The 27,065-nt window shown below is 39.2% G+C and overlaps 1 protein-coding gene across 1 annotated transcript; it reads left to right on the top strand.

Moving 5' to 3' along the window:
• Positions 1-241: 241 nt before the first annotated feature.
• SLC17A6 (solute carrier family 17 member 6) lies at positions 242-27,065 on the top strand. The gene is given in 12 exon segments (NM_001309508.1): positions 242-331; positions 3,603-3,855; positions 4,645-4,763; positions 17,248-17,362; positions 19,129-19,216; positions 19,317-19,403; positions 20,331-20,473; positions 22,500-22,649; positions 23,856-23,988; positions 24,680-24,790; positions 26,241-26,368; positions 26,708-27,065. Coding segments are annotated over 12 exon segments (1,746 nt in total). The 5' UTR covers positions 242-245; the 3' UTR covers positions 27,041-27,065.

Here is a 27,065-nt window from a genome sequence, read left to right as displayed (position 1 = left end):
TCGCTGCGCACACAGGCGCGCTCCCGGCCTCGCCCCCCGGCTCCGCGCGTCCCCACCTCGCTCTCTCCCTCTCTCTCTCTCACACACACGCGCACTCTCCCTCTCGCTCTCCCTTCAGCCGCAGGTGAACCGGCAGCCACCGAATGAGGACGAAAAGTTAGGGGATTACAGCAATATGAACCATCGTCGCTCGTAGCGGTGCCCTACCCAGAGCAGAGCGCTATCCAGCCAGCATCCCCAGAGGAATGGAGTCGGTAAAACAAAGGATTTTGACTCCCGGCAAGGAGGGATTGAAGAATTTTGCTGGAAAATCGCTTGGTCAACTCTACAGGTAAGAGCGGTATCTCTTACAGGATTCTGGTTCCCGGGAAAATGTGGGAGCTGTTCGTAGGTTTGGAGGGCGAAGCCCTGGGGGCTGGCGGGGCTGGAGCTGTGGCCATTCTGCTGGATAGGATCTGGCTCCTGGAAACCAGAGTGGAGCTGCTCAATATGGCACCCTGGCAACTTCCCGCTCTGGCTCGTACATGGTGTAGTACGGATGCAGCAAAAGATTTCCCCACCTTTCTTCTGCAAAAACAGGATCCCGTCTTGAAATCCTAACCAGGAGAGAGCAGCGACCTGTGTTTTTGTTCCATCCTAATTTCCCAGTGCACTCACAGGATCTTGCCCTCTGCCCTTAACAAATAATTTTTTAAAAATCTGGTTTTGATTAGTCTTGTCCTTTATGTAATTCGTCGTCAGATGGAGGTAAACATGGAGATGTATAAATAATTGATATCCGAACGATTTTTTTTTTCTCCTGAAGCTGAAACATATAGAGGAATGTGTTTAATTATTTATACATCTGCCTTTAGAAGCATCTGCTTGTCCTATAAATGATATACAGCTGCAATCGCTAAATTCAAAAGCATTACTCTTGTCTATTTATGTGTGCAAAAACCATTTCTATCGTCATCGAGCCCTGTGCACACAGATAAATAAACCCAGATTCTTGCATACCTATGAAGAGCATGCACTAAAGTTCACACATTGCTCTCCATCCAATCTGCTGACTTTAGTGACCTGCAAAGCGTTTGAGAATAGTCTGTGAAATTCCAATAATTTTCGATTGTACCGTCTGCTAGAAATTATTCTGAAATATTTGGTTTGGCTTGGGGTGTTTTGTTAGTTTGGTTTGGCTTTTGGTTGTTTGTTTGTGGGGTTTTTTTTTTGTGTGTGTTTTTTGGTGGTTTTTTGTTTGGGGTGTTTTTTTTTGTTGTTGTTTATTTTTTGTTCGTTGGTTTTCTGGTTTTGGTTGGGTTTTTGTTTTGTTTTTTTTTTCCCTCGAATTGCAGCTATAAGGTAACTGCGGATTTGTCTGCCCAGGGTAGGTCACGTAAAAATCTTTTTTCCATACCTATGCGGCAGTGCTGGGCACAGACACCAGGCTGTTTCACAGCATGAGTCACAACTTCTGCTGCCATTTTAAGGGAAGGGGACATATCAGTGAAGTGATATAGACAAAATTAAGGCTTCCATTTTCATAGGAAGTGTACCATTAAGAAAAGCCAAAAGCAAAGTTAAAGTCATCAACAATGAAATTTATTTCCTACGGTTTTTTATTATATTTAAGTCATTTTCAATAGCTGAAAATTAATAATAATAATAAATGATAATCCAGAATAACTGCTTAAAACGTAATTTAGGAAATACACCCTTTTTTCGTTCTTAAAGACTTTACAACGTTTAAATAAAACTATTATCCCTACTACTTGTAGTCACACAGTGAATAATGGAGAAACGGTGTTTGTATTTTCCAGCAAAACTCCGTTTGAATTCACACCTCGACTCACAACCGGGCGATTTGCTAATCTTTTTCAGCTCACGGCAATTAAGTACTTTGTTTACTTTTCTTAGAATCTAAACCATTTTCTTGCCTCTTACACATTGATTTCCAGTCTATTTCCGAAGACAAGACGCCCATTCAGGGAGAAAACACTCCTACCCTTATCCGCACGAACGAATTTTGAACATAAACCCACGGTGTTTTATTTTATTCACAACTTAAAACACATTTCTTAATGCCGCGATATTTAAGCATGGAAATAATGCGTCCAGAAAAGAAAAATCAGGAGAATTTCAGCTGAGTGGTTTCTGGAGAAAATCCCTGTACTTTCTCCTGGACACGGATAACCTTTTTAGCTTTATTCTAAGGTAATTGTTAGTGCCCTATCAGCCGGATGAGTTAACCTGAAAGAGATGCTCCTCCGAGTGAGAAAACACTAATACAGCAGAGCTGAGAGGTAGTGTGGTTGTAGAGTCCAGTGTCGGCAAATAGTCACGTATTTGCTTTTCAAGACGGCAAAATTGGTTAGCTTTTCTGCTTTTTAAATATTTATTTCAGAAGAAGATTTAGGGATTCAGTATGGGGCACTTGCTCTATAAACCTGATTTTTCTTGCTACCGACAGAGCATTTAAAAAGGTTTTTTAAAAAAATCTGAATGTTCTAAATCACCTTTCGTGGTATTTTCCAGCTGATTAGAAACAGCTGCAAACAATCCTTTCCCTTGTGCTTTAGGAGGCAGGATTTTCAGGTAAAACAGAGGGAGTGAGGGCAAGGAGATGGTTCTTAAAAGTTGTGCTTTAGGAGGCAGGATTTTCAGGTAAAACAGAGGGGGTGAGGGCAAGGACATGGTAACTAAAGGTTGTGCTTTATGAGGGAGGATTTTCAGGTAAAACAGAGGGGGTGAGGGCAAGGACATGGTAACTAAAGGTTGTGCTTTAGGAGGCAGGATTTTCAGGTAAAACCGAGGGAGTGAGGGCAAGGACATGGTAACTAAAGGTTGTGCTTTAGGAGGCAGGATTTTCAGGTAAAACCGAGGGAGTGAGGGCAAGGACATGGTAACTAAAGGTTGTGCTTTAGGAGGCAGGATTTTCAGGTAAAACCGAGGGAGTGAGGGCAAGGAGATGGTTTTAAAGCTGCTCTGGGGAGGGTAAAGCTGCTGAGATGTCACACTAGCGTGCAGCTGAGCACCGACACCTTTGGGGAAGCCTTCTCCGGTGATGCCACATGTTTTCTTTCACTGCAGGTGACAGCCATTTTGCAAATCTAAAATAAATAGCAATATCGCCCTCTCCTCCTCCTCCTCGCTCCTCCCTCCCGTCTTTCTCTCTTAACATTTCTTTTGTTCCCAGACCTGCAGCGAGGTGCAGCCCGAGATCACTCCCTTGGTGTTTCTAGCACAGCAAGGAGGTGATAAAACTCCAGAAACCCGTTTTTCTCTATTTCTGCGCCCCTTGGGCTGCCAACATGGCGCCTCTGCAGTGCTTCCAGATGATGTCTTCTTGCTGCGTCCTACATATTTGAGCAGAAGTCTTTAATGATAGATGAGCAATTCCCAGCCAGAGCTCCTCCCTGGGCTGTGCGGGAGGAGCTGGGGATGACTAATCCTGACTCCCACAGGTCATTGCTAAGGAACAGCTGAAGGTGAATGGGAAGCGAGGAATAAACCCTCAAATCAATCTCCGAGCCAAGGGAGCGGTGAATTTAAACCTCCGGCTCCCCGAAACTGGTGTGCCTGCAGGCGGCCAGGCCTTGACTTTCTGTTCTTGTGTCGGGCAGAGTCCTCGAGAAGAGGCAGAAGCCCGGGGACACCATCGAGCTGACCGAAGATGGAAAGCCCATGGAAGTGCCCGAAAAGAAAGCCCCGCTGTGCGACTGCACCTGCTTCGGGCTGCCGCGGAGGTACATCATCGCCATCATGAGCGGACTGGGATTCTGCATTTCCTTCGGCATCCGATGTAACCTGGGAGTGGCCATCGTGGATATGGTCAATAACAGCACCATACACCGAGGAGGAAAAATTATAAAAGAGGTGGGAACTTTTCCCTCGTAAATCCCACATCCATCTCTCAGTCCAACACCTCAGCGCAGGCGGGACGGGCTCCGGATGGTTCCGCGGCCTTCCCCCGCCTCAGCCCCGGTGCCCCCGGTGCCTTCCCCCGCCTCAGCCCCGGTGCCTTCCCCCGCCTCAGCCCCGGTGCCCCCGGTGCCTTCCCCCGCCTCAGCCCCGGTGCCCCCGGTGCCTTCCCCCGCCTCAGCCCCGGTGCCCCCGGTGCCTTCCCCCGCCTCAGCCCCGGTGCTCCCGGTCCCTTCCCCCGCCGGCCCCACCGCTGCCCTTCGAGGGACGGAAATCCCGTTCTTGATGCAGAAACAATTTCTACCGATTATTTCTACTTTTTAATTTCAGTTCCTAGCCCCGCTTTGTGGTATTGCGGTGCGGGCAATTCGCCCCCCGCCGTGTCTTTCCCACACAGCCTCGAAAAACGCAGATAACTCCTAAAATAAACGTAGGGCACGGGAGAAGGGCGGCATCGAATCAGGGGCTGTTGGCGGTAAGGGAGGCGGGGGGTTTTGCAGGAAAGTTTGAAAACGCCGGGGCGAATTTGCTTTGATTAAAAAAATGATGAGAGCCCTTTCAAAGCGTGGTGATAAAGATGTGACAAAGGCAGACGAGTCTTTAGCACCCGTATCCACAGAACCTCGCTGCCCGCACGGGCGAGAGGTGGGTGCGGGCCGGGTGAAAGGTGAAAACTCTCCAGCGGCACAATTACAGCTTCCCCTTGTCTTTCTCTCCTTCTGTCCCGGCGCCTGGCCCTGGAAGAAAGCGAAGTTTAACTGGGATCCCGAAACGGTCGGCATGATCCACGGCTCTTTTTTCTGGGGGTACATCATCACGCAGATCCCCGGAGGGTACATCTCGTCCCGGCTGGCAGCGAACAGGTAAAACGCGAAGGTGCCGTGTGGGCCGGGCTCCGGGCGGCCGGGGCTCCGGGGTGGGTGAGCTCCGGGCTCCGGCCTGGGCTCGGGGCTGAGCTCCGGGCCGGGCTCCGGGGTGAGCTCCGGGCCGCCGGGGCTCTGGCCTGAGCTCCGGGCCGGGCTCCGGGGTGAGCTCCGGGCTCCGGGCCGCCGGGGCTCTGGCCTGAGCTCCGGGCCGCCGGGGCTCCGGGCCGCCGGGGCTCTGGCCTGAGCTCCGGGCCGCCGGGGTGAGCTCCGAGCTCCGGGCCGCCGGGGCTCTGGCCTGAGCTCCGGGCCGGGCTCCGGGCCTGGGCTCCGGCCTGGGCTCCGCACCCCTCGGCTCACCCCGCTCCCCGGCTCGGGAAGGGCAGGACTGCGATCCGGGAGCTCCGCTGGGCTGCTGTACTACTTACTGCTCCCCCTCCTTCCAGCAACCCCCCGGTTCTGCGGGGATATCTCATACTGGTTTCCTTTTCCTTTAGACACTCACTTAAGGCAACGATATTCAAACAACACGTATTCAGAGGCAAATTCAAAGATCCATTATTTCATCAAAGCTTGAGAGTTTTTTTTTTTTCTCCCCTGTGACTGCATTATAGGATTTTATTATTTTTTGTTTTAATGAAAAGGAAAAGCGTCGGCAGGAATTTTTCATTAAAGCATAAATGAATTTAGAATGGTCGAAAAACATGCTTAAATGAGACTTCCACAATGAAAAGGAAGTGCAGATGGTCCAGGGACTTAAGGACTCGTTTCTATGGTGTCTGGCAGTTTCTCAAGCACCCAGGGTGCGATTCTACCTGTTAATTAGATCCACTGAGTATTCGAGACACATGAGGCTTTCGCATCCCTGCCTAATGCCACAGGCCCGTCGTTTGCAGAAGCAGCAAAGGTCCTAGTGCCACTCTTCAAACCGGCACGCACTGAGTGCAGATGGATGCTAAACTCAGCCACATACAGCTTTAACTCTTCTCAGGAGTGGGCAACATGAAAGGTGGGCCTGCATGGGCAGAGAAGCTCAGCCTAATGAGCAGGATGGCTTATGTGTGCTTGAGAGAGTGTGGCTAAAGCAAAAAATGGTCTCCTCAAATACCTTTTAGGCAGATCTGCAGTAGAAACGAGTATTTACAAACAGAGAGATGCTCTGTAATTGAGAAAATACTCATATCCTACCCTTAAAAACAAATGAATCAAACCACATAATTCTTAAACTGGGGTGTCCATTGCCTTTCTGTTTACAAGTGCCATCTTCCTGATAATGGTTCAGAAATGTAAAAGGCTTTTTCAATTAGCCATTAACAGCCATTTAAAGGATTATTTACCTTTTCTTTCTCCTTTAATAATTTTTGCATCCTTACACAGTCTGTAGCTACTCGGGATTAATTGGAGTTTTGGTTGAGTAAAGACTGCAGGATCTGACCCAGAGAATCAAAAGCTGTCTTCATTCACCCAAACATCAGAAAAGCCATTTGAACCAACTCAGATGTAAAGTGGTGCAACTACAAAGATTTGCAAGACAATGATGGGGACATTGCCAGGGAAAGTCAGTAGCAGAAGCACACGAGTTGTCATGTCAAATCAGATTTTTCTCTTCTTCACAAACATTTACATTTATGACAATAACTGAGGACTACTCCAGATAAGGTAGGTGTATTTTACCTAGTTAGGTGCTGTTCCTGAGGAAGCACTTCATGGCTCAGGTGTGTTGCATCATTCCCAGGCTTCTCACTGCCTATATTCTGTAGGGAACCCAGGTTTTTTGGGGTACCTGCCCCAAGGAGTGTGATGAAACACCTTCTTTTCTTTTTGTGGTTTTCACAACCAAATCAGTGACTGTAACTGGACTAGTGACATTTTTTACACTGGGAGATGATGATTATCTGGCCAGAGTTTATGAACCTTTCAAAGATTCAGATACCATTGTGATACTGCTGAGACTTGCTGTGGTCTTCACATTTCACCAGTCATTTGGGGAATATGCATAAATGCTGATGAACTTGTGGGTACCAAGGGATCCAGTCGATCAGATGATCTATTAAACGTTTGGTTGACTGAATTCTGTTCAATATATGACACTTGAGTGCAAGGTAACATCAGGGAGGATATTATGAAAAGCAGTCTCACTGAGTGGGATCTTCAGCCATGTGGGACTAGAAAAACATCACAAGCTTCCAGCATGATGCTCTACTAAAGTAATCAGTGTAATCCTAGAATGTTTATTTTGCTTTATTTAGTGCAATGAGTGTATTTAAGTTAATGATGTTGGCCTTGGATTTTGTGGGTAATTTGGATGCATTCATATTAGTATGGGTGTTGAAAAATTGGAATTGCTCTAGAGATCTTGAATTGCTTCAAAAATGACAGTATAATGTGATGCCTAGTGAAAGAAACAGCAAGAACTATGTATTCAGGATACATGTGTATAAAAAGGTTACTAGGAGGTAATCTGATTGTGAGTATACATAACAATATCACTGAAAAAATTGCTTGGTATAAGTGTATGCCTTAGTCCTCTGGAAAGAGATGACAAGAATCAGCCATTGACAGCCATACCAATGAAAAAAAGCTTAAATAGTAACAATGATGACTACCCACCACTGGTCCAACCAGAGAAATTATGTTGCAGTCCTTTTCATTGGGTTTTTAATTCCTATAATGGAAGTTATGCTTTAGCTATTGTGAAATGTTTGCAGTAGAGGGACAATTAAGCAAAATACAAGGGATAAACAAGGGTTAAGGGCTGTTGCCATAGTGAATTTCAGGCTACATGGTCCTATAAGTAAGCACGTTTTGTTTATAATCTAGAAGTTTAATAATTTAGTTCAAATTAATATTCCCCATTTCACATTCACGCTACTGCAGCTGTCTGTGAATAAACTGCCTGCTGTGCTGTCACACATGTTGGAAAGGTGTGAAACTGTACTCAGTTTTGTCACTTCATCTCAAGATAATTTGGGTATCATATTTTTAACTTCTGATACACCCTTTAGATATCCTTTATGTTGGAAATGTATAACAAACCCCTTGCCCTACCAAAAGCAGTAGTAAAATGCTGTGGCAGTATTTCCTAAGTGAACTGTTTAAACATTTACTGTAAATTAGGAAAGATTCTTTGAAATTAACAGGGTATTGTTAGATTATGCACTAGAGAATCAATTCCCAATGCAGTTATATATTTAAAATAGAAATGCCAGTTTTGATTGCATGTGCCAAGCATTTTTTCAAAAGTAAAAATCAGCAATAATCACAGACTATTTTTTATAAAACAAAGCTGAGTAACCATTTTAGCTCATTTGTGTATACTCAAACATTAGAACCTTCTGACACAAAGAGACCCAAGGGGCTGAATAGAATGCCAATTTTTTAAAAATTAAAATCACCTATGGTAATACCATATATTTCCTATTATCTGTCAAAGCTCAAATCCTGGCACTGTTCACATTAAAAAATGTAACTACATGACTATACTACATTTCTCTCTGTAATTATCTCTCATCTATGCTGAACTCTTAATCATTGTCATTCTAATCTGAATGAAATGATACAGATTAACATTTCCCTTCAAATTAATCTGTGTTTCTCAAGTGCCATTCTTCTTGTTATTAAAGGCTAAATCCTTTTTCCCAGCAAGTAATCTGATAGGATTATTTGTATGAATATAATGAATGGTATTTCAGACAACTGTCAGTTCATCTTGTCTCAGAGTCCCACAGATTTTCACTGAAGCTGTCATTAGCATGTCAGTGAAACCAGAATCTCTCCAACTCAGCCTTAATGACAGCAAGCATAACAATTTAAGGTAAACTATTGGTTTAGAAACACAAATAGAAAGTCCACGAGAAATGGAAAGAGAAATTGAAAGATGAAAATGAAAATGAAAAGAAAGAGAAATGGTTCCATTCTTTTACCAGGCAGGCATATTGTGCCTTTTCTGTTTGGCAAACAATGATTAATTCACAGCGTGAGCAGGGGATTAGTGGATGATTAAACAAGTGCCAACTTCTGAACTTCTGAGGACTTGAGCTGACCTTGCACTGTGAGGGGGCCCCCAGAGCTGCCCTGCCACCCCCACCTTTCACATCCAGCCCCAAATCCTGCAGATTGAGCTGGGCTCTGCTCCCTGGCGCTGCCGTGGGGCTCATCTGCTTCCAGGCAAAGGAGCCAATACTGCACAAAATCCCCACGATGATTTTGTCACCCCACTGCACTGCAGACTCTTTTAATGCCGGCCTTTCCAAGAAGGGGACTGGGGGAACTGGTAGCTGGTGCTGCTGCTCCCTCTGCCATATGGTTCAGGGCCCTTCCATTTCTCTGTCGCGAGTGATGAAGCTGTTTTCACAATTTAATGATGCAACAAGGGATTTAGGTGGGGGTTTTGCTCGATAAAAGGGGGCCTCAGATGTGTGACAAAAATTAATAATGTATCCAAGCCCTTATTATACCAGATTAGATGGCGGGAGGTCGGCTTTTACATATTAATGTTTCATGAAGGGCTTATAATGGGATTTAGTATGAAGAGCACAGAGACACATCCCCCTCCTCCCACATACACATATGAATGAAAATAACCTGCTTTATCTTGATTTAAGAAAGCCAAATAAAGCTGCTATACTGTGGCTTCTGGCCACGGACTGTTTTTAAAGAGCTTTGGTTTTAAGCAATTCACCTGTGAAGCATGTTCAGCTTAGGGCTGGTGCTAGGGAATATGTGTTCATCTCTAATGGCAAAAGTAGATTATTCTCTCTGTTTTCTTGGGAGGCTGATTCATCAACCACTCCAATATTCGTGGCACAATCCCAGTTTTGTTAGCCCTGTGCTGTTTTATGAAAATTAAAGGCCCAATTCAGGAAAAAAAAAAAAACCAAAAAAAACAAAAACCACTACATTCTGTCTATCATTTAGGAAAACATAAATTGCCAGGGTGGGAATTTCACAGGTATATGTTTACAGTAGAGGGGTCAACAGAGTCATTGGGAAACCAGCCTGTACTAGACATAAATCAGAATGACTGTATATGCCACAGAATAGCTGAAGGGTGTCTCCCCATAATGGCTTCAGTTCTACTTAGTTAATTTGAAATACATAAGCATAAATAAAAGTCATCCCAAGAAGGGTTATCAGCATGATTATAGACTGAAAAAAGCAACTAGACTAAGACAAATATTACTGGGAATATTTAGGTTATGAAGGAAATTAAGAAGTGAGACGATAGGTATACAATTTTAAAAAAATCAATACAGGTAGTGTGAGTCTTCCAAATGAGTGGCTACTCACCGTTTGCAGTCATGAAGATTATTGCAAAGAACAGCTGAAATTGCATGTGGAACAACTGAAAAAAAGAAAAGAAAAAACCCCACACTATTATTAAGCAAAACAATATTTTCAGAGTCAGTAAGAGCACAGTTTATGTTTATGTACATTGGAAGCAGGTAAACCATCATTAACAGGGCTTAACTTTTACCTTTCAAGGCACCTCATGCAAGACTGTTACAGGCTAAAATGTTATTTTCTCTGGTACTGAGAAGCAGCTGTATAACACTACATTGACAAATGTGGAATTGTGGGGAGTAATCCTCAAGACACAAAATGCAGAGAACCAAATTTATCCTTGACTAATTTTTTTCAAGACTGAATCTAAACTTTCAGAATTTATCCCTCCTTGCTGAGTTATAGCTACAGGAGTAGGGTTATGTTTGGAATTTGAGCTTATTTTTTGCATTCCATCTTCCATTGATGAAAATCCTTTGAAACCCTTATCTGTATAAAATCCACTATACAGTTTTCATAAAATTATACCAGATACTTTCAGAAAATCCTAGAATGGTTTGGGTTGGAAGAGACCTTAAAGATCACCCAATTCGAAGCCCCATGTCATGACACCCCTTTCAGAACAAGCTTCTTAATTTTTAGGATTATATAATCTAGATATGTCAATGCTGTCAAATAACTTTGCCCCTAGTTCTCTTCTAGTCCTGAGTTTCCACGAATCCTTACTGCATTAACAGTGGTATCCAATAAGTAAAAGTGTCTCTGACAGCTTTACAAACAAAACCCAGGGATGCTTCTGAGCATTAATTGCATGCACTCTGTGCAAGAGGCATCCTTAATCACCCCTGCCAGCTTTTTTACTGCAGTCCAAACCAATTTGTACACTGGGGTTGATGCAGCAAAATGTTATCTAAGATGGTTGTGTAAAACCACTGTCATTTTGCTCTGAAGGAATCTGCTTCTGCTCTGAGCAATCCTGATACAATCAGCTCTAACATGTGCCCCATAAATCAGAAAACACTCCAAAAAGCAGTACAGATGTCCAGCTTGAGTCCCACACAGCAGTTACCCTCCCAAACAACTGCACAAGGCATTTTAGAATGAAACCCACAGATGATCCCTTTGATAAATGTGTCACATATCTCTAAGTCAGCAGAGGCAGTTGAGCCACAGCCTAAGCCCTGCATGTTGGTAAGGTGATTTGAATGGGACAGTCCTGGTTTGAAACATTATTTAGCAGGTTACATATTTAAAGAGCAAGCTGTCCCAAAGCTAATGAGCTAGAAGGAGTGAGTCAGAGCTTTATCTAGACATATATAGATATAATGAGTTGTAAAACAAAACTGCAGTTGGAGGGATTCCCCAGCTGAATTCAGACAGGAAAGAGAGAGGATTGGTAGAGTGAGCAAATGAATGAAGAAAAAAGCAAGATAAGGTGTAGAGGATCTGATTTGCTTAGTGATGCAAAAGAAAATAGGATTGAGGTTGTGGAAACGGAAGAGATTAAAACCATTAAAATAAAGCAACATAGGTAGAAGACATATACTGGATATATGAAGTAAAAGGCTGGAGAGGAAAAACTAATAAGTAAGGCAAATTCTTGTAACTTCTCAGATGGAAACTGATCTGTTTATGAAAGGATAATGCAATGCACTTGCTGGTAAGAGCAACAATTTGAATTTAATGACCCAGGATTCTTTTACATTTAGCATCCATTCCAATGATGCTGCCATCCAACAGTGCCCAAGTTTTTATAAAATATCCTTTGACATATCAGAAAACAGGTCTGAGAACGAGCAATGGAAGGCGCAGCCTGAAAACTGATTGTGGTCTTGGTGAGTCAGTGGCATCAGTGGGGTTTGAAGAAGGCAGAAATGTAAAGGACTTCTTCTTCTGGCTTGCTGATACACATCAGCAGAACCTCTGCATGGCACTTCACATCGGGGCTTGATCCAGTCCCTTCTGTCCTCAGTTTTGCTTAAAGTCTTATGAATATTTTGAGATACTTTTTTTTATCTTCCAACCTGGCAGATCAAACCATAGCAAATTCAGGTCATCAAAGTGCAATGTGCAGTGTTCTGTATCAAAGTCTTCAAAGGCCCTCATCACACCTGATATAGGTAGAGATAGGCTTTGTAAGGAGGGAAGTTAACCCCTGAAATTTCTATATATTCAAAGAAAAATCTAAGCTAAGAAGTTGATGACCAGCTGTCATTGCCAGCAATGTTTACAGAAGAAAGGATTCTGAAAAGCTGCTATAAGCCCACAGACATCCCAGTTAGCTCCTGTCTTGCTTCTTTCTAGACATTGTGTTTTACTGGAAAAAATGAAGCATTTAATACAGCACTGAGCCTTGCAGTTCCTCTCAGACCAAATATTATTTGGATTGTATGAAAATACAACATAAGCAAGTCCATGTCCTGTTGCTGCCCTTTGCAGGAGAAGGAGTGTGACAGATGAAAGACAGTAGTCAGGTAAAGTAATCGTCATGTAAATAGTAAAAGAGTCAAAGAAGACATTTTAGAAAACTTGAGCTGACAGAATAGTCTAAAAAGTCACATTATGTGAAGCATATTCTGCTACTCAGAGCTGCTGCTGCACGAGGACTCTCCCAAACAAGCACTGTTCAAGAAAGAACAGCAGAGTCAAAACCCAGCTCAAGTTTTTATTTATGTCTCATAAAATAAGTCTTTGTTCAACATATTTCATGTGATTTCTGTAAGTAGAATGGCAAACCAACTCACCAACTCGAATCCAAACAAATTTCATTTATTTTATAATGGCAGGCCTTTTTCATCTAATGTTTAAACTAGGTTGGGAAAACTTCACAAGAAAGCTCATGTTTTCAATCCTCTTTATTTTCCACCCTATTTACCTAACAAATTTGTAACTATGACTACGGAAAATGTTTTATCACTGCTTACAAATCAAGTATTTGATCAATACGCACACATCCAATGAGAACAATGTTCTCTAGAATATGATCAATATTCATGTGAAATTGTCAAATCAGAGGTTTTTCAGAAAAGAAAAAGGGTTACATTTTCCATAGGTTACTGTTTACAGTCAGAATAAACCAATTTATGACATTTTGAATTTAATTTATCGTAGTGGTGCAAAATGCTTTTTCACACACTTCCATACACTATGATTCCCTAGAAACCTAACAAAATAATCAAACTTTCCCATTCAGTAGATAGATCTTCCATTAAATTATGATCAGTGGTGGGAAAAACTATTCAGTTACAGACCTGAATTAATTTGCTATGGAAGCCATTAAATACTTTCTATACTTTTGTATTTTTCAATGCAAATCTGTTTAAATACACGCAATAGTGTTTTGGAATTATAAGTGACCAAGACTTACTGTTCTTTAATTATTTTGAATTTTAAAGAAATTACATTAATAATTCACTGATACAGCAAATATTTACACATCTTAAAACTGCAGGATTTTCTTGTTTAAATAAATATTTTAAAATCTGTTTTATAGATACAGAGCTACTTTTATATTGTTTTTAAAGGACAAATTTAGCTAAGGTACTTCATATGCTTTAGAAAAGACTCATTCAATGTGTATGTTTCATTTTTTCAAGTGACTTTGCTTATTCGGAGAATAGAGACACCGATAATTGTGGAATTTACCAAATATATTAAAAATTGACATAAATGAAAATACAAGCAGGTTAAGATGAGGAATGGATATCTGATATGTAACTCGAGGTGCCATCCTCCATCTGGCACTCAGCACTCCAAGTGCCCTTTCTGAGCTGACCCTGCTCCCAGCTGCAGAGCAAAATCTGTAACAGGCTCAGAGTGCTCATGGAACGGGAATTGCCTGACAAAGGCATGACAGTAGTGCTGCTGCACAGATGTAGAGATTAGAAACCTTAAAATACATTTATTTTTCTTGTACTCAAAAGATAAAAATGAGCCAATTGACTTAGAGCCCAAACAGATTAATTCCCCCTGCAACCTCATTCCATTCTAAGCACTTCTGAGCTGTCAAACTAATTTTCTTTCTCTTCTCCCATCCCAAATGTCTCACATTCAAATATGATTTTGCTATTATCACTATTTATATTACAGGAGGATTAAAGTCACAGTTCATGACCCTTGAGGCCAGTGTCAGCAAAACGCTGACACTGTTTGAAGACCAATGTTAGATTCTGATTTTTGGGACTGAGTCTAATTTTTTGTTTCAGGTCTGCTCACTGTCACTTATGAGGACCAGAATTTATTGGAGTTTTTCCCCTCTCTTTGACATACTACTACTGTATTTATGGTTTTCTTCCGTATATGGTTATTTTCTTTCAGATATAGTTGCACAGTTGCTGATTTTGAGTCAGAAAGGAATTTTTTTTGCAAGGCTAGGGGCTGCTGCATGACATTTAATTCCATCCTAATGCAAGGGCCAAGAATTATGGCAGTGTCATTGGTCTGCTTTATCTCTGTGATATAACATCAGCAGGGCAAACTGGTACTTGTACAAAAATGCAGTGGGGTGTGGAGAAGAACAAACACTCCCAAAGGAGCTGGAAAGTGTGAGGGAGCTGTATCTGTCTGAGAATGAACATTAAACCATCACTGCACACCACAATGGAACCACACACATTTAATTTGCCATGACAACCTAAGAAATCTAAACTTTCTGACCCACTGCTGGAGTTAGTGTTGTGGAAAAACCGAGCAAGGTGCAGAAATTAAGCACAAAGGATCATCAATCACTAGCTTAATAGACAGAAAAAAATGTAAGCAAAAAAAAAAAAAGGATTACACAATTTAAGGGTTTGATAAGTGAGTCAGCAAAATAGTTTAGAAATGCTCTAGGAACAATCAGAATGTTCCATTTCCCAAATAAATATATTCAAATGTGAGCTGCATTCAAATATATTTCAATTGACTGGAGTTCAAAATGATTTTTACTTGACCTAAATAATAATAAATATTTTTAAGTGAGATATTTAAAGCAATAAAGCAGTAAGGTTTTACAAAAAAACAACACTATATAACAATATTTGTTAGGTAGAATTTAGTATTTATGGAAATAAACGTAAGAAGATTAAAGAGCCCAAAGGAGAAATGTTTATGATATTTATGATTTTTATATGATATTTATGATATTTATGATTGTGTGCTGAGAGATGCAAAGCAAATATAGGAACGTTTATTTTATTTTTGATTAAGAGTTACAGAGGACATGGACTCACTAAAATAGCCATGCATGACATAACTTTTAATAGGGACTCACAAAAAGCATAAAAAAGGCATTTCTTGCAGGAATCATAATTTAAATTATTCTACTTTTAAATCCTTAGATTTTCTGGGGAGAGAGAGGAAATCATTCTTATAAAGCATAGTTCAGAGAGAGAATTGACTCACAAGTGATGCTGCAGAATTATTTAATTGTCTATACCCTGATTTAACTGAATATTCACCAATACTTGTGTGTCTAAATACAGGCAATATTTTAATCTGGAAGAAGCATGTCTCTCTGATCATTCCTTCAGTTAATTTTCCTTTGTCTTCTAGAAGGAACAGACTCAAGGAAACAGCTTCTCTCCAGCAAACATGAGAACACAGGCAATTCTGGGAAACAAAGCTTTCAGTTGTGTGCAAACAGAAGCTGATTTCAGACCCAGGATTTAAAAAACTAGAGTAAATTTCCTTGAAGAAACAGTTACCTACTGCAACAATTTCTAAATCTCATCCTTGTAAAGAGATGGCATTCTTTAATAGCCTATCTTCATGTGGTTTTAGCAGGACAAGACACCATTGGTGTTTATGTAAGGAGATATTGAATTGCAAGGAAATGAAGTGCATGTAGTTTTGGAGTAGAAACTTACACATTAAAAAAATCAAGAGTAGAAGGCAATTTAGGCCAAAATAGTCTTTACAGTGCAACACAATCATGTGCCCAGTCAGTCCCAGCAAATGTATTGAACATGCTGACAAGCAAAGCCAGAAATACACAGAAATACAGAAGCTAAATGTTGTTTAACTTGAGATGGAGAACCAAGGGAGCACAACGAGGAGACAAAATTTAGGGATCTTTAGCAAAGATTCCTTACCATGCCCTTTAATATGTGTCAAATAAAAGTGGCATACACTGATTTGTTTCAGGCTATGATTCTAAACACAGAATGTGGAATATTGTGTCTTTGTGGAGAATTTTCATCCTGAATCTTTAGCCCAAGGTCTGTTTCTCAATGACTTATGGCACGGTACCAGTTTCTGAAGAACACAAGTGAAGGTCAGAGGTTTCTGTCAAATCAGTTCCACATCAGACACTGTGATGGCATGTGTCATCAGATTTATATTTGCATTATATAGCTTTAGACAAAAAAAGGCACAATAATGCTGGGAAAAGGTTTCCTCCTACAAGAGGTGGATATTAATTGAATCAAATACAAATTCAGTCAAATCCATGGAATTGAAAATGAATCATCACTTCATGTATTTATTTAGACTTTGTAATGTGCTTTATTTCAAATTAAGATGCTGTGGAATCAAAATGAGCAATTTTCAGTGATTGAAAAATTTCAATTTTCAGCCTCTGAAAGAACAGCAGTAAGAATTATCTGGTGTCTACAGATATGTGTTTCCAGATTGATTAAATCTTGTGTCTAAGGAAATCCCATCTCTAAAAGTCTTCCTGATGCTTTTGGCCTGTATGAAAGTGAATTCTCATCTGCTTTATAAGGAATAAATGTATGGTGTCTCTTTCTTACAATTAAAGCACATGAGAAACTCTTCTACTGACCATCTGTTTTAGCACACCCTTTGGAGACAAATTCTGATTTTGTTTCCAGAGGGTGGAGAACTCAATCAGATTTGGTTGAGATATTGAAAATTAAAGTAAAGTGGGTGTTTATAGGGAAAGTAATACCTATACCTGTGATTGCATAAGATATATTTCCTTAGGAAATTGTGGTAAATAGATAAACACATCCATGTTTCGTCGGGGTCTTACCAGACAGATTATTACACTAGATGGAAGTAGACACTTATCCAGTCCAATCAGTATATATATATATAAAAATCTATATAAACATATATAAATATATAAATGTATATAAATATGTATACCCATATAAAGAACATGGAGGGGACATCTACATTGCTATATGAGTTTATGTAGAGCAAGTCACTTGGGAGAGCACTGAAGTCACTTACTTTCCCCTTTTTGCCTGTTTTGCAGAGTATTTGGTGCTGCTATACTGCTGACATCTTCCCTCAACATGCTAATACCATCTGCAGCCAGGGTGCACTATGGATGTGTCATCTTCGTTAGGATCTTGCAGGGCCTTGTGGAGGTATGGAAAATTGCAAAACAGCTAGTGAATGTTTGTTAGCCTTTGACTAGCAACTGCAGCTTTGGAAGGAAGATAGAAGTGGTTTTAAATTTATTACTGATTTTGAGTGCAAAGGATTTCAATGTATGAATTGTAGCTGTTTGATTTTCCTCAGCTATAAATGTCATGGCAAAATGAGAAGCTAGTGAGATACGCATTTAGCACTGATGTTTCACTAAAGTCCCACACTGCATAAGGCTTGTACTGCTTTAATTCTCAACAATTTCTTGTTGGTCATCATCACAGAATAAATATATAGCAAAAACCTACGGTTATATTTTAAGTCCTGACCATGCCATGCTTTTGTTGGAACGAATAAGAGATTTGCCATCATTTAAAAGAGGAAAAAAAAATAATTGAGCCCTTCCTTTCCCTTCCCTTCCCTTCCCACTGATGGTTCCAGGCTCCTCAGAGCCACAAAACCTCTGTTGCATGAGCTGCTTTTACTGTACTTTATTGTATTACAAGATTCAAAAAAAGAGTGCAGAATTTCCTGAAATTCGGGTGACTGGTAACCAGTTCCTTAAAGTATGTATGCATAAATCTGAATCCATTCCTGGCGGGTGATCTGCCTGCACAGAGCTGTTTCACTGCAAAGATAAGAGGAAGAGAAGCAAGTGGGTAATTAATTGCACAATTAAATAGTTATTGTAGACTCACACATTTTTCCAATACTGTTCAAAGGAATTACGAAAGAAAAACATTCCAAACAAGACTTTTTCAAGAAGGTTTATGATAAATAATGACAATCTTATTATTATATCTTTATATATTTTTTTAAATTGAAAAAATACTGAAATGAGCAGGCAACTGGTTACGAGATCCTCTTTTAAAAGAAAAGAAGTGATTTTACAATTTTCTGCATATTGAGGCTCATCCTCTCAATATTTTTGAAGCCCTCAGTAATTGCAAAAAGTTACTAATTTTTCTAATTTTTGCAGAGGAAAAAATATCAGATTAGGAGAAAAGTGAATCTATATAACCTATATAAAATATATATATGATGTATATGCATACACCATAATTTTTAATCACAAATTTGTGTACATTTGTACATCTTAATTAGGAATTACTGTACATTTCATGTAACATCTTTTAAAATTTCAACACTGTGGGTTTAATTTTTGTATTGCTAAGTTAAAAGCTGGTTTTGAAGAGAGACCTGAAAGGTAGCTGATTTAAAACCAAGTCAGATAATATCATTCAAATACTTTATATGCTCAAGTAGCTTCATTAAAGACAGAGTGAAAAACTTCTCTTAAGAGTATATTTCTAAATGGTTATTGATCTTATTTTCTAGTTTTAGAGCAGTGGCACTTTAATCTGTATTTCCTAAATTTTGCTTTAAAAGTTAGGTAAAAAAAAAAAATAAGGTTTGGATAAATTGGTCCTGCATTAGAAAGACTAAAGAAGGTCTGTGTTGTCGTCCTTCCTTTGACTCTGGTTCTTGTGCACTAATACTCTTTAATTATTTGGAATTCTTTCCTGGAAGTGGAGGGGAGCAAAAGGAAACATGCTTTATATTTGTTTCATACAGTCTCTTTAATGATTTGAAGTGGTATACAGAGCCCATTTCAACTTGAATAGATATTGACAGTTTTCTGTGGCTGTGCTCAGCTATAAAGGTGCAAAGCATTCTCAAGTTGTTGTTAGCAGCAATTAAAAATAAAATCTCATGCAAAGACAATGAAGTGAGTGGCTGACCAGCTTTATTCCTCATTCCCCAGGGGGTCACCTACCCTGCCTGCCATGGGATTTGGAGCAAGTGGGCCCCCCCATTGGAAAGAAGTAGGTTAGCAACCACTTCCTTCTGTGGTAAGCAGCTTTGCATTTTTGTCTTCCTTTTATTTGTAATGCATGAGTGCTTTGAAACTGATTTTTTCCTCCCTGTTCATCCCCATGTCTTGTTTTGTAGGTTCCTATGCAGGAGCTGTCATTGCAATGCCTTTAGCTGGGATTCTGGTGCAATATACTGGGTGGTCTTCTGTGTTCTATGTATATGGTATGCATTTCTGCTCCTTTCATTCCAGTTCTCTATGACCTTCCTCTGCCCTTTCTAAAAATGTACAAGCTACTGTTAAGAGGACAAAAAACTCAGAGAAGTGGGACTTCTAATCTAAAAATACAGTCTAGAGAAAAGAGCAATGAGAGAACAGAATTTTAAGAGAAGAGTATGTAAGAAAGGAGTATTATAATAAAATAGAAAAAGCTAGCTCACATTGAAACCTTCATTACATTTAGCACAAGCAGTGCAAACATCTGGGCAGATCTATAGAATCTCTGGTCACATTAGCATCTCTCACTCTGATAAAACTGCAAATTCAGAGCACCTGCTCTGAATAAGTTGTCCTGATTTTTAACTGAAGACCTACATAACTTTATTCACACCAGCTGTGTTAGCCTGCACTGACAGAAAAGAATATCCCAAGGGAATTCATTTTGCGTTTATGTGAATTAAGTGGAAGCATTCTAGAAATTTAATAAAGTACTCAGGAGTGCATTGCTATGTTGAAAAAGTTGTCAGAGTCTTCTATTCTGCAGGTAAAAAATTTAGTGCAGTAATCAAAGAGCAGCATCTCAAAGCTGAATGAGCCTTCATTTACAGTTGGGTGAAATGAAATGGAAGCTGTTTCGTTCCATTGCATTGTACAAATTGATGTTAAGATCAGTGAATATTCACTTACAGTGAAATAATTTTGTAAACAAAGCAAAGACTATTTCACTGTGCTATAGTTCTGCATGTATTTTGCACAAGTATTATTCACAGGACCAGACTCTCTGTTGGAGAGTTATCTCTACTGAGAGAACTCAGAAATAAACACTGACAACAATTGCCATTTAAATTTGTTGTAATTCTTCACAGATTTTTCTTTTTTGTTTGCTGCTTTATTGTGCATTTCTTTTTAAAATCTTTCTTTTCATTCCAAAGGGAGCTTTGGTATAGTCTGGTACATGTTTTGGCTTTTGGTTTCATATGAGAGTCCTGCAAAGCATCCTACAATTACAGATGAAGAAAGGAGATACATAGAAGAAAGCATTGGAGAGAGTGCCAACCTCCTAGGTGCAATGGAAGTAAGAATAAATATTACCCACACCCTGCTTTCCAATGAGATAGTGAGAAAAAGAAACATCCCAGCAACCAAATAAATACAACAACAACTTAAAAAAAAAAAAAATCAAACACTCTCCTTAAGATCTAAAAGTGTATTTTGAACACTTTGAACAAATGTTCTCCTGGGGGATGGGAAGATCTTAAATCTGCTGGTGGATTTCTGGGTGGATTCTGCTTTTGCATTAAGAGAACACAGGTTCCAGTTCTTCTGGCAGATGACTCATGGGATTTATGCCTCTTTGTCTACTTCAAATTATAAAAAAGAGGTACAGCTACATTTGAAACTGCAACTTTATTTAGACTTTTCTTACATCTTGAGCTGAAAAAGTCAGTTTCTTTTCTATATAGTAATTTCTGGAAAGTTTTTCTCTTCCCAAAAGCAAACTGCAGGAAAAGCACTGGTCAGTGTCTCTTGAGGTCCCCAGAACAGCAGAAAATGCCCATCCTTATGATTTTATGTTTTGTCTGCCAGAAGGACTGCAAGTTGCAATAGAGTGTGTTTGAGATCTGTAAGAACAGTTCCCATTATTGCAGTCATTTTTCTGCAGACACAGTGCCAAGCCTCTCATAACCTTAGTTCTGTACTGGTTTAGTTCTCTAGAACCACATATGACCTAAAACCCATGTGTGAACTCTGAATTTTCCAGCCACTTAACACTCCAGTTGTGCTAACTAATAATCATCTTATTTCTGTAACTGCTGAAAAGCTCTAAAGAAACTATTGCCACGTTTCCTCATTCACTCAGGAAAATAAAAAAATTGTTTAAGCCTCACTTCATCTGCTTAAATTTTTCCATTCTCACTAGACCCTCATTATATTTTCTATGTGGTCAGAACACTGGTTCTTGATTGAACTCAGGAATTAAAAATTTTTGACTTAGTAAAAACTTTGCTTGGTATTAAATAAGGAACAGAAAATATTACAGTCATTTTTTGATAGCTGAAATTTTTAGGTGCTATTGAGGGCCTGTCTCAGTTGATACTCACCAGCATTCAGTAGGGTTCGTGGTTTTGAAAATCTGATGTGAAATGAGTTACTCTGAAGGATGTCCAAACAATTCTAATATGGACTGTATAAGTTCTGTCTATTTTTTATTGTGGCTTTTAAATTAAACATTATTTTTTTCAAAGTGATTATCTTGTATCAATAGTTCAGTTGCTTCTAAAATAACCAAGCAGAAATTCTTCCCATACCATCAAGTTAGATTTTCTGGCTGGCTTCTCATTAATTAAGTGACTTAATCCTTACCTCTCACTTAAGTGTAATTTAATAGGTATACAAGGATAGATGTTGCACATACCTACCTATGGGCTGGGTTTTTTTGAAGAAAAGCCAGTATTGAAATAAATAATAGACTGAATTCAGCCTGAATTCCTCCTAAAGATTTTCAGGTACTTATCTGGGTATGGATCCTGTGTTTAGATCAACACAGATGGGTGGAAGCCTGGGCTTGTGGACAGGTGCTGGGACTCAGCAGGGTTGACCATCTGTCTTACTTTTTTCTTTCTGCAATTTATTTTAAAAATACAATAAAACAAACAAAAAATGTATTGACCAAGCAGTTTCAGCTGAGATTTGATAAAAAAAAGAAATGGTTGAATACTGCAATTAATATTTAAATGTTAAAATACCTGTTTGCAGTAAATCTAAAAGAAATAATGTAGTTAGTGTCAAATCTGTTTCCTTACATACAGCAACAATGTCTTTTAAAGACATTATTATTTAAAGACATCATCATTATTATTATTATTTTGGTCTTATGTCCATGTACTTATTTCTATGACTGAGATAAAAGCTCTTGTACATGAGTGTTGTGATACAATCAAGTATCACAGAGTTTCTCCATTTGTGCATTTTGTAGTAACATTTATATGCTGTGCATATATGTGCTTGTTGGACCATAGATAAAAAAAAGGGTAAGGAAAGGGAAGATGGATAGTTGGTAATGATCAACATGGTAACTGGATCCCCTTTCTTTGTTTCAGAAATACAAAACACCATGGAGAAAATTTTTTACATCTATGCCAGTCTATGCAATAATAGTTGCAAACTTCTGTAGAAGCTGGACTTTTTACTTGCTGCTAATTAGTCAGCCTGCTTACTTTGAGGAAGTGTTTGGATTTGAAATAAGCAAGGTATGTAAAAAGAATGTGGAGCTTTCATCTTAACTATGTAAATATCAGAGCTATATTTGCAGTATTTATTAAGAATAGGAAAGAAAAGTGTTACACATCTTTATCATGGATTTGTGTCTTAAATCTTACTCATCCCAGTTCCTGTTTCCTTGACCAGAATAAGTGAAGTAACAACTATGACAGGATGGGACAGGGAAAGGTGGAGGCAGGGTGAGATTTAGTGATGATGGTTTACTTGGGGATGCACTGCAAGTTAAGTGCTCAAAACCAGATCATGCTTGGTGTTAGAAAGGTGTCAGCAGACCCATTACACCCTGTCCCTGATGCCCCAGGGGTTGCAGAATCCCACCAAAGCTTATAGAAAACATTGACAAATGGATTTTTCCAGGTGCCTTTTAAAAAGCAGGGCCATCCTGTTCTAGGCAGGACAGTGTAATTTGTCACCTTTCTATATGCACCTTTAATGTGGTGAGAGCTGCTCCCCCTTTCTCGTTTGGAAAGGAGAAAAGACGGTGGCAAAATGTGAGATTTAGGGGTGATCTGAGGTCCCGTGTGATTCACATGAAGTTTGGGTCAGACCTGTAAGGTAAATATGGATACACACATATAATCTACTGGAACAGGCATCACAAAAGTACTACATCTGATTTTGCCATGGAAGCATAGCACTTGGAAGATCACCAGTGGATATTTAGGATTTTGTCTTTCACTACATGCAGAGTTTTTCAGACACATCTTTTGCCCACATACACTTTGCAGCTCGGTCAGAAATCAAAGACAAATGGCCATTGTGCATGTGATGATGAGCCACAGGGAATTTGTTTAGGCATGTGAGGTTTACTGCAGAGCTGCACTAAACACCAAAAGAAATGCAGCAATTCAGTTTTACACTTTTGGCCGTGAATTTTCTGAAAATTCTGATGCAAGGACTATAAGTGAGGGGGGAAAAAAGCTTTAGCTTTAGCTTAAATATAAACTGTGAAAAAAGTGTCATGGCATCAGGGATTTTTAAAAATTCTCACTGTATTTCATAAAATAAAAAAATTAAATCTTTAGATCATTAGTTTTGTTTATTTTATAACCCAAGACTTTAAGTTTTAACACAGAGTGTGACACTGAAAAGAAATAGCTGCTGAATGCTTCAGAAAATAAAGAATCAAAATTTTCATATGGTTTATACTTCACTAATTCTAATTTTAATTTTAGGTGGGTATTTTATCTGCTGTGCCACATTTAGTGATGACAATTATTGTTCCTATTGGGGGACAAATTGCTGACTTTTTAAGAAGCAGGCAGATTGTTTCAACGACTAATGTGAGAAAGATAATGAACTGTGGAGGTAAGTCTTTCTATTTTATTTAAAAGTTTCTTGAAAGGGTTTGATGTTCACGTGTTCTGTATAGAATAAAGAAACAAATTGCACAGTTGTATGTTCTTAGGAGGCAATACTTTCTGCATTTTTTATGCAATGCAGATGTAGTTATTAAGTAAAAGAAAACACAGGTGCTGTCATTCACCATTTCCATATAGTTAATTTGTATTTGGAAACCATTTAGACTATTAAAGAAATAGATGAGGTTTTGGAGGGGAATTTGCTTAGTCTTAGCTACTTACTCAGTCCTAGCTCCTCATCTAAACACCCTCTGCACTAAGAGAGCCCAGGCAACCCCCTGGGATTACATCCTCGACTTCTGAGGGGTTAAAGCCACATTAGCTGTGGTAAGGGATGGAAAATTCACAAGCAGGTTACCCATGAGAGTTGACTGGAATGACCTAACCACATCACAAATATTTATTTTCATCTTACAAATGACAGAAAGTGGCAATAAATTAGCATATAAAGAGTAAAATAAGTATTATTTGAGAAAGGAAGAACCGTTGTGTTTTAGAGATGAAAGAAATACCTGATTGTATCCCACTCTGAGGTAATGTTTTATTTGTGTTCCTATGAAATATCGTGGCATCCTAAGGCCTGCAGTATTTGAGAGGGAATTTAATTTGATGCCTGGTTTTATTTATTATTTTACCAGGTTTTGGTATGGAAGCAACTCTTCTTCTGGTGGTGGGATATTCACACAGCAAAGGAGTGGCTATTTCATTCTTAGTGCTTGCTGTAGGCTTTAGTGGATTTGCCATATCTGGTAAGATTATATTACTATTAACACTAACCTATACATCTGTCTTTGCTTTTATTCATGCATAGTCTTTAAAAAGCCCACTCACTTTGGAATTCCCAAAGGACATTATTTATGATCATAATAAAGGAATGTACAATGTATAATGCACAATCTATAGTTTGGTATTACAGCTTTTGTATTAGATGATTTCTGTTCAAATAATTGAATCTTTTCCATGTTCATTGCAGCAAATTAGGCTCTCTTCTCATTAAGATGCTAATGTACACTGCAGATTTTTCTTGAACTCAAACACAGAAGACAAATGGACTGGTATTACATCATAATACCTAAATTTACACATCTTTGTTTAAATATAAGTATTTTATTTTTTGTCACAGTGTGCTGGTTATTGCTTTGTTAATATTCTATTATTTTATTAATTTGGCGCCTGTTAGTATTATATTATTTTGGGGCCTAATTACTAGAATTTCTTTTCTGAATTAAAAATTTCAGCTATTCCCCTTTCCTGCTGATTCATCAGCCCTTTGCCTTTCCCTGCTCCAAACACAAGTCACCTGTCCTCCCCTTGTTTTCCAACTGTGATTTTAGTATCCTCTCCCATGCTGGTTCCTTATGTCTCACACAGGCTCTCTTTCATTTTGTGCCAAACATCTAAAATCTCCTCTAATCAAATCTGTCCTTAATTTCATACATTCTGCAAGGTATCATTCTTGTTTTGTACAATTTGGGAAGTGAATTGCACTTTACCCAAGCTGACCATATCATACTGCCTGCCCTTTCCATTATACTATCTCTATCCCCAGGTTTGGTTTCTGTTTCCACTTATTTAAGTACTTATTTTGGGAACAGTTCTTTCTGTCTCTTTAGATTATTTAAATAGTTACTGCAGACATTTTCAACAGAATTGTGCTGCTGAAAATGCAAGAGAACAAGTAAATATCTTTCAAAATTAATTAGTAATTCAGTTGTAGATATTGTTTTTTCCTCTAATTTAACACTGAAGAATAGAAAAGAACTCCCTTCTGCTGGTCTATGTGACATGAAGCAAAATGTGGGCAATAGGAAAAGAACATGTTAGATACTGGAAGGAGAAAAGACATGTTATTTACAGCATGAAATGGTCATGGAAGGGACTATGAAATACAAATTATTTCCCTGCCTAAATGTCTTCTGGGTTCTCTACTCCACACAGACACTGCTGGGAGGTTTTGGGGTTTTCTGAAACTGCACTTTTGGGAGAAAATTAACCTGGTATACCTTCAAAATATTTTCTTAAAAGGAAATGAAAACCCAGAGTATCTCTAGGAATATTTAAGCATTGTAAGTCTTTTAGGGATAAAGAAATGCAACTAATGCAGCCCAAATATGTTATGGTAAAAATGTCATGTCCCTTTTCTCAGCTGAAGTACTGCTCTGCTCTTGGTGTGAAAGCTCACTGACCTTTCTATTGCAGGATTCAATGTCAACCATTTAGACATTGCCCCAAGGTATGCTAGCATTTTAATGGGGATTTCTAATGGAGTCGGGACCTTGTCTGGAATGGTTTGCCCTATAATTGTTGGAGCAATGACAAAGAACAAGGTAAATGGAAACACAATTTTCAAATCTTCCGGTTTGATACGACTGGTTTCAAGAAAAATTCCTTTCTATAAAACAGCTTGCCAGAACATCCATACTGGAGTCTGGGACTTGCATCCAGGGATGCAAGTTTGAGGCACCCTTCCCTATATGCCCATTAGGATGATGCTTTTGTGGGATGATAAATTTTTCAAAGAACAATGGCTATAAATATTTCTGAAATGGACACTTGAATGTTTTAGCTGTGCTGTCACAACCTCAAACCTTAATTTAAATCTTGCAGCTCAGAAGAATTAGGTAAATCTCTGTGCTACTCTGATTTGGCAAATTTCCTCTTTACAGACACGTGAAGAATGGCAGTATGTCTTCCTCATTGCTGCTTTAGTCCATTATGGAGGTGTGATCTTCTATGGCATATTTGCTTCAGGAGAGAAACAGCCCTGGGCAGACCCTGAGCAGACAAGTGAAGAGAAATGTGGCTTTATTCATGAAGATGAACTTGCTGAGGAGACAGGGGACATTACTCAGAATTATGTAAATTATGGTACCACCAAGTCTTACGGTGCTACAACCCAGGTCAATGGTGGCTGGCCTAATGGCTGGGAGAAAAAAGAGGAATTTGTACAAGAGGAAGTACAAGACTCATACAACTACAAGGAAAGAGATTATTCATAACAAACTTAAATATTTGGTATATTTT

The sequence above is a fragment of the Taeniopygia guttata genome, chromosome 5 (genome assembly GCF_048771995.1).
Source record: "Taeniopygia guttata chromosome 5, bTaeGut7.mat, whole genome shotgun sequence".
Taxonomy (NCBI): domain Eukaryota; kingdom Metazoa; phylum Chordata; class Aves; order Passeriformes; family Estrildidae; genus Taeniopygia; species Taeniopygia guttata.
This window is presented reverse-complemented; position numbering and strand designations above follow the sequence as displayed.